Source organism: Nannospalax galili, unplaced genomic scaffold (genome assembly GCF_000622305.1).
Source record: "Nannospalax galili isolate Female #2095 unplaced genomic scaffold, S.galili_v1.0 scaffold263, whole genome shotgun sequence".
Lineage (NCBI taxonomy): Eukaryota > Metazoa > Chordata > Mammalia > Rodentia > Spalacidae > Nannospalax > Nannospalax galili.
In genome coordinates this window covers 2,677,282-2,685,757 of record NW_008350402.1, presented here as the reverse complement: position 1 = coordinate 2,685,757, position 8,476 = coordinate 2,677,282, and the positions used below count along the sequence as shown (strand labels likewise).

At 44.4% G+C, this 8,476-nt stretch overlaps 1 protein-coding gene across 1 annotated transcript in view; it reads left to right on the top strand.

Moving 5' to 3' along the window:
• Reck (reversion inducing cysteine rich protein with kazal motifs) overlaps positions 1–8,476 on the top strand; it is a 57,887-nt gene that overhangs the window by 42,281 nt on the left and 7,130 nt on the right. Inside the window, exons 12-14 of the mRNA XM_029570730.1 lie at positions 399–521; positions 2,360–2,531; positions 7,049–7,241. Coding sequence (XP_029426590.1) covers positions 399–521; positions 2,360–2,531; positions 7,049–7,241 — 488 coding nt within the window. The remainder of the gene's footprint in view (positions 1–398; positions 522–2,359; positions 2,532–7,048; positions 7,242–8,476) is intronic.

Here is an 8,476-nt window from a genome sequence, read left to right as displayed (position 1 = left end):
AATTGAAAATTTTTAATTTTCAAAAAAACTTTTGAACAATTAAAATTTTTATTGTTTCTTTTTTATTACATTTATTTATTTTTAGTATATTATATATCACAGCACATATGTGGAGGTCAGGGGACAACTTGAAGGAGTTGATCTTTCCTTCACCATCTGGGTCTCAGGAATCAAACTGAGGTTATTGGGCTCAGTAGCAAATGTCTTTACTCACTGGCCCTATAATATTTTTTTTTTTAAGAGTCTCACTGTATAGCCCTGGCTGGCCTGTAATTTGCTATGTAGACCAGGCTGTCCTCAAACTCAGAGTTCCACCTGGGATTAAAGGCATGTGCCACTATGCCCAGCTCTGGATCTATTTCTTAATGTATAATATAGATTGGTGTTTTCTTCTTCAGGTCATGGAACATCCTTTAATATTGACTGCAATGTCTGTTCTTGTTTTGCTGGCAATTTGGTATGTTCCACCCGCCTCTGCCTCAGTGAGCACAGTTCAGATGATGATCGTCGCACCTTCACAGGTAACCAGTGGCATCCAGAGGCTGTCCTTAAAGGGCCAGCAGTCTTTTGCACCCATATTCCCTTCTAGGCAACTTTGGTCTTGCATTAACTACAGATAAGCACAGCAACATCAATTACAAATCTGAGGACAAGATCCCTTCCTCTCTGGATCACAATTTCTTACTGTATTAACTGAAAGCATTAAACTAATTGGTTTCTTAGGACCTTCTTCCAGTTCTAATATTCTGGGATTCCATGAGTCAAAAAGAACAAGATCAATCACAGGGATGGTTTCAGTTAAATGGAATTTTCCTACCTGGCAAAATACCCCATTTACCCCTACCACAGTAGTCTAAGCACTTTCTAAGTTTGCTTCTCATCACGTTCTTTCTCAACCTTCCTTTACTGATTCACAAAGTTCCCACAAACAATACCATCTGGCACATACTACTCTCTTGACTTTACCATACTTGACAACATAGTGTTATGCCAGCGCCTGCAGGGGATGAAATGATGGGACATTTTCTCCTGTGAAACTGTAGCTGTCAGTAGTGACAGCACAGGATGTTGGTGTCTCTTGTGTCTGCTTTTCACAGAGCTGAAATATCTTGGTTCTCACTAAAATGGTATTGGTGTTCGGCAGCTCTCCCTGTCCTCATTCATGCCACCAAAGTGACAGCCTGATTCTTCTTTCTTAGAAGAACAGTGCACCTTTGGAGAGTAGGGCAGAGAAAGGATTTCCTAACCTTGTGCATCCAGCCTATCAGAAATCAAAAGGAGAATGAACTGCAGAATGATGGGGAAAGTATAGCAGAAGTAGAAGTGCAGCAAGCTCCACCCGGAGAATGAACTGCAGAATGATGGGGAAAGTATAGCAGAAGTAGAAGTGCAGCAAGCTCCACCCGCCTCTTCCTACCCCGTGAGCACCAGCCTTCGCTGCTTTTCTGCTGTGACCTTTACTATCAGCATCTTTATTGTAATCCTTTGTCTGCTGTTTTCTGAGGATAATTCATTCTGTTTAGAGAAACAACAGAAGGATGTGGTGATAAGAGTATACCAAAGACTTATAAGGACGATGTTTATTATTTACTCATAAATTTCAATGCTTTTAGATGATCTTTACAGCTAGTGTGACCCTTGTTCCCTTTAGTGTGTGGTCCCTGCTATCATGGTGTAAATTAAGCCAATAACACTTTAGCTGGTAGACTCCAAAGGAGTTCTACTGGCCCCAAACTGAACCACATTTCTTGTGACTCAGTGTCCCAATCCAAACATGACTCAGAGGAAGGAGAGGAGGGCTTGGAGGGAAGGAGGGAGGGAGAGAGGGAGAGAATGAGTCATAAAAATTTGTTTTAACTTTTGGTATTACCCTTTAATAGTCAAGAAATCCCGCAAGCCAGACTTCAGTCATGAATTACAAATTTTATATACCAGATAGGGGGAACCAAGCTTCATTATTCCTACCTATAGTGCTGTTTCTACCTGGACTCAAGGTCTGGAGGCATCTATTAGGTAGCAATGGGAAGATCAAAGGAATGCCATCTTGTAGAGACAGCCTTTCAGAGTACACCTTTAATCCCAGCACTTGGGAGGCAGAGGCAGGCGAATCTTTTTGGGTTTGAAGCTAGCCTGGTCTACATAGTGAGTTCCAGGACAGCTGGGGCTATAGGGAGACCCAGTCTCAAAAAGACTAAAAAATAAATAAAAAATAAAAACCCTGTCAGAGACTTCCTGAAGTTTCTTTTCTGAGTTAATTTACAATTCCATTTTACCATGATTGTTAGTGGTTTGTCTTCATGAAGACTTAGGGAAAGGGAGCATATATTGACATATTTTTGAGGCTGTTTCCTTCCTTCAGGTTTGCCGTGTAACTGTGCAGATCAGTTTGTCCCCGTGTGTGCTCAGAATGGACGCACTTATCCCAGTGCCTGCATTGCTCGCTGTGTGGGTCTCCAAGACCATCAATTTGAGTTTGGACCTTGCATCTCCAAGGATCCCTGTAATCCTAACCTCTGCCCAAAAAACCAAAGGTTAGTTAAAAACTACTTTTTCAACCAAAGACTAGCACTTACAAAGCATCTCTTTTAAAAAAAAAAAAAATGTTTTATTTATTTATTTTTTTTAATGTGTATGAGTGTTTTGCCTGCATGTATGTAAGTGCACCCCCATCCTGCAATGCCCTCAGAGGTCAGAAGAGAGCATTGAATCCCTTGGAACTGAAGTTACGGACAATTGTTAGCCACCATGCAGGTTCTGGGAACTGAACCCATGTCCTCTGCGAGAGCAGCTAGTATTCTGAACCACTGAGCCATCTCTCCAGCCCCCTATAAAGCATCTGTTATGAAAAGATGAAAGTGAAAAAGAAGTGGTCTGACTAGGCTTGGTGGCACGTGCATATATAATCTCAACATTTGGGATGCTGAGGCAAGAGGACTGTGAGTTCAAGGTCAGCCTGTGCTACATACATATTGAGATGCTGTCTCAGAAGAAAAAATAAGTGATCTCTGTCCTGAATAGTGTGGAGTCTGGCGGGAAAGACAGCTGTGTGAAGGTCCTCAGCAGCAAGATTGCAGATGTAGAGCAATTAATGCAGCTGGGTAGGGAGGGGCCTTAAGAAGGACTGGAGGACCTGCTGTTCAGCTGAATCTGAAGATGAGCAGACGCAGGGTTAGGAAGGAAAGCTGGTGCAGGCGAAGGCAGAAGGCAGCAGGAGTAGAAGTCATGGCTGTTGAAAGTGAGAAGGAAGGTAGTGCGGTGTCTGCTGAGAGCTCCAGAGATTAAGACTGAAACAATGGGGCACCGAGGCCAGTGAGATGAGCAATGATGTGCCCTTTTTATTAGCTGTTAGGGCTGCTTTTACTATATCTATTTTAGGGAGTAAGCATGCAAAATCTCAGGAAGTACAACTTTAGTATTATTTGAAATTATTTGGTTTTGGGCTCCTTTTTCCATCAGCTCCTCTCCAGACCAGTGAGAATTGACCTGGCCTTGATGGAGGCCACAGGGCAAGTGTCTGGCTGACTTAGATTCAGTTTTGTGGAGCTGGAGTGTTCATTGTCTGTCTCAGACACCTGAGACACAGCCCTTTCCTCCTATGGGAGTTTGTAGAGAAAATTTCTTCTTCATCCTCAAAATTTAGTATAAGAGGGAGATATTCTCATCTAATGGCTATGGCAGATCAACTGGTCGGCTCTCTGCCAGAGTTCACTGTCCTAGTTTCATCTCTGTGGTTAAAATACCCTGACCAAAGGCAACTTGAAGGAGAAAGGGTTTATTTGACTTAAAATTCCAGGTCACATGTGGTTCATCATTGCCTGGAAACCAAGGGAGGAACTCAGAGCATCACATCCAGTCCAGAGCAGAGGGAGTAAGTGCAGCCACGCTGCCTGCTTGCTTCTGCTTCTGCTCAGCTTTCTTCACTCTTAAAGTTCCGACCCAGCCCATGGAGTGGTACTGCCCAGATTTGGGGTTGGTCTCCCCACCTCAGTTCATAATCAAGACATGCCCATAGGCCAGCCTGCATAGATAATCCTCAGTGAGGCTGTTTCCACGTGGTTCTAGGTTGTATCAAGTTGACAGTAAAAACCAGCTAGCACATTAAAACAGTGGAAACTAAACTGAGAGTTTATAGGATAAACATTCTGAATAATATTGTGTTGCTCTTCATAAAACAATAAAAGGAAATCTCAAAGTAGAAAGGCCTCTCTGGGTATAGTAGAGAACCAGTATAAAAGAAAAGACTAGCTGGGTGTTGTGGTGCACACCTTTAATCCCAGCACTCCGGAAGCGGAGGCAGGCGGATCTTTGTGAGTTCAAGGCCAGCCTGGTCTACATAGTGAGTTCCAGGACAGCTGCGGCTACAGAGAGACCCTGTCTCAGAAATACAAAAAAAAGACTGAAAAACTCATCAAATGAAAACCACAATTTTTGCATGGTAACAGACAAATGACACACTGGGAAGAATATCTCAGAGAAAGGCCTGTGGCCTACAAATCAATATGAAGAGTTTAAACCTAAATGAAACAGGCGAAGAGTAACAGCCTAGTAGAAAAAGGAGCCAAGGGAAAAAAAAACACAAGAAAAGAAATATAAATGGTTCTTAAACACTGAGGGGAAATACATCTATGTGTTACAGTTTAGCTACTATGTACAAATCTTAAAAGCTCAGCACCTTCATGTAGCAGAAGATGAAGCCCATTGTGTTCAGCAGGCGGCTCCCAGTGACCGGTCCTCTCACAGTGACCTTGCTGTCTCTCCAGCCCTGTTGACCTCCTCTGTATACTGTGTCCGTCTTGATCATTTTATTTAAATTCGCAGCTGCCAGCTAGCCTGGAACTTGCTCTGTAGACCAAGCTGGCCTTGAACTCACAGAGATCCCCCTGCTTCTGCCTCCTGAGTGCTGGGATTAAAGGTGTGTGCCACCATGCCTGGCTGATTCTCTGCTTTTTTCTGTGATCCTTACTCTTTAAAAATTTTTGTATATATTGTGTATGTGTGTGTGTGTGTGTGTATGATGTGTGCATGTAAGTGTAGCTCAGGGATTAAGAGAACTGACTGCTCTTTCAGAAGACCCGGGTTTGATTCCCAGCACCCATATGGCTGCTAACAACTGTCTGTAACTACAGTTCCTGGGGATCTGACACCCTCTTCTGACCTCCATGGGCATTGCATGACACGGGTACACTTATGCACATGTAGTCAATACACACATACACATTTTAAAAAATTAAAAATAATAAATAAAATTTTTAAAGTGTAGCCGAGTGCCACAGGGTATGTGTAAAGGTCAGAGGACAGCTTTCCAGAGTCCATTCCTACCTCCCACCTTGTTTGAGGCAGGGTCGCTCTTGTTTCTACTGCTGCACTGTGTACTATACTTCAGCTTCCAGGAAATTGTTCTGTCTCTTCTTCCCAGCTGGCTGTAAGAACGCTGGAATTACAGGTGGATGCTACACATCTGGCTTTTTACATGGGTTCTGGGATCACACTCAGGATGTCAGGCTTGTGTGACAGGTGCTTGACACTGTGTGACACTGAGCCCTCTCCTCAGCCCTGACCCTTTTTATTTCTATATACTCAAATTGATCCAGTCTTTTCCTCCCTAAATTACCAAATTTTGCCTGACATTTAGTTCTCATACCTTCCTTGTTAGTGGGTATGAAGTTCTTGGTATTCTTCTCCATTGTTCCTCTTCAGATATTTTTCATTTCCATGAAGCCAGAGCTAAGTGCAGTCTAGCTTCAGATCCTGTGGGCACAGGTGACATAGTGGTGGTGGTGACATTGCTACAGGAGGCTCACTCCTAAAAATTTTCATCTGAGCCAGGCATGGTAGCTCACGCCCTTAATCCCAGCACTCAGGAGGCAGAGGCAAGGGGATCTCTGTGAGTTGAGTTCCAGGACAGCTGGGGCTACAGGGAGACCCTGTCTCAAAAAGACAAAAGAAAAATTTCATCTGAGGGCTGGAGAGATGGCTCAGCAGTTAGGAACACTGACTGTTCTTCCAGAGGATCAGAGTCTGTTTCCCAGCACCCACATGGCTGCTAACAACCATCCATGTCTCCAGTTCCAGGAGATCTGATGCCCTCTTCTGGCCTCCACAGGCAACTGCATTCAATTTCATGTATCAACACAGATACCTACATAGAAATAATTTTTTTTAATTTTTCAATCCCCTGAGATTATCACCCTGGCCTATATTTGTCACCCTCTCTTTTAAACACTAATATTTACATATATTATTTCAAATACCCAGTGAAAGCTACACATTCTCTCTGTAAACTTCTTATAGAAAGTTTTGCTAATGGTTATAAAAATGAGGAAAGCAGGGCACTCGGTGCTTGCACCACACCCTGGCTTCAGTTCTCAGTACTAGAAAAAAAAATTAGGAAAACAAGAAAAGTTTAGAGAAGAGAGCCCTCAGGTTAACTCCTCAGAAGGAGCAGGAATTGAGACAAAGTCCGGAAACTGCAGACTAGCTTCTGCAGTGTTCTTTCAGTTCACAAGCTGCCAGTACCGAGCCCTCCATCTAGGAGGCACAGAAATTTGAACATTTTCAGTACAAAGAGTGAGTCCTTTTCTTAAGATAGACTCATCTTAACCAAGCTAAAAAGTAAGCACCTGAAATGCTCTGTTTGTTCCGATGATCTCTGTCTGGTGTTGGACCCACCCACTATTGGTTCCATGTCAGGCACTTCTACCCCACACACATGCCCTTGGCCTTTACCCTCACAGTCACCTGCCGTTTTTCCAGCACCAAATCCTGGCCCATCACCTTGAGTTTGTGGTTGTTCCCTCAGCCTGGTCAGCTTGTGCCCTCCTTACCCACCAGGCTCCAGTTAGAGCACCCCTCCCCGTGCATTCCCTGGACTCCCCACTTAGTAACTCATTCCCACCAAACAGTTTCCATGCCATTCTTGACTGTTCGCTCAACATAAACTCCATTCCCTCTTGCTTTCTCCTCAACTTCCTGTGCCACATCCAGGACTCTGCCAGCCCTGCCGCAGTCCCTCACCACATGTGGTTCACTTGCTCCTTGTCTTTTCCAGATGTGTACCCAAACCACAAGTCTGCCTGACCACTTTTGATAAATTTGGATGTAGCCAGTTTGAGTGTTTGCCCAGACAGCTAACCTGTGACCAGGTCCGAGATCCTGTTTGTGACACAGACCACATGGAGCACAACAGTCTCTGCACTTTATACCAAAGAGGAAAAAGCCTTGCCTACAGAGGCCCATGCCAGGTATGTCGTTTGGTTGATGAACCAAAGTGCACTGGGCGTAAAATTAGTTTATGATCCTTTTACACCTGAAATGCTCCATCTGTTCCGATGATCTCTTATCTGGTGTTGGACCCACCCACTATTGGTTCCACGTCAGGCACTTCTACCCCATATATACGCCTTTGGCCTTTACCCTCACAGTCACCTGCCGTTTTCCCAGCACCAAATCCTGGGCCATCACCTTGAGTTTGTGGTTGTTCCCTCAGCCTGGTCAAGAAGAACCCAGTCCTCTGCTGAAAAAGAGGCCTGTCTCATCTAACTCTGGAAAGTAGTGTGTGCCTTCATGTAACTAGTGTGTGAGGTGAGCATAGACAGTGGCTTCTTGAAGCCCATTTCTAGAAGAACTTAAGGTCTCACACCTGGTGTGGTCAGGCCATTTATTCTTCCCACTGTTCTTCGCCTTCGTTAGTAAACAAATTAGGAAGAAAGGGAGAGGTTTTCCACCTCCCTACCACTGCCCTGCCTCCCACTGTGCTGAAAAGTGATTGAAAAGGTCTCCAAGACTTGTTATACAACCCCTAACTCTTAAGAATGTAGACTGCTGCCACATTAATCACCTTATCACAGCCTCTTGAAGGCCTCAAACCACATGTCTGATTCTGTGCTGGCCCCTCTGCTGGGGGATTCCTGTCTTTGGACCCAGCATCCCCTGCCTGCAAACCATGACCACCCGGCATAATTGCTTCTCATTCCCTCGTTAGGAAAGTCCCTTCAGCTTGTCTGTTGAGGCTTGTTTTCTCTCAAAGCTGTCTCCACTAACACTGCTCCACCTACTCTAAATGCTCAGTCTTCTCTCCCATCCTTGCTCCCTCCTCTTAGCTATTATTTTTCTCAGGTTTATTCCTAACCTACCTAGTAGGTCCTGAATCTGTCTGCTCCATTGATCTCTCCACTCATCCCTCTCCTTATCCCACACCCAGCATGAATTGGTAAGGTCTCCACATTTGTGTGAAGAGTGATCTTGTTTTCATTCAGACCTTTGTGAACACTCAGAAAAGTCTGGGTGAAAGAGCGATGGGGACATTTTTTTTTTTTTTAATGTGTATGAGTGTATTGCCTACATGTCTGTGAGTGCACCCGTGTTGTGCAGTGCCAAGGAGGTCAGGAGAGGGCTTCGGATTCCCCTGGAACTGGAGTCAAGGACGGGTTGTAGCTGCCATGTGGGTTCTGGGAATCGAACCCAGGTCCTCTGCAAG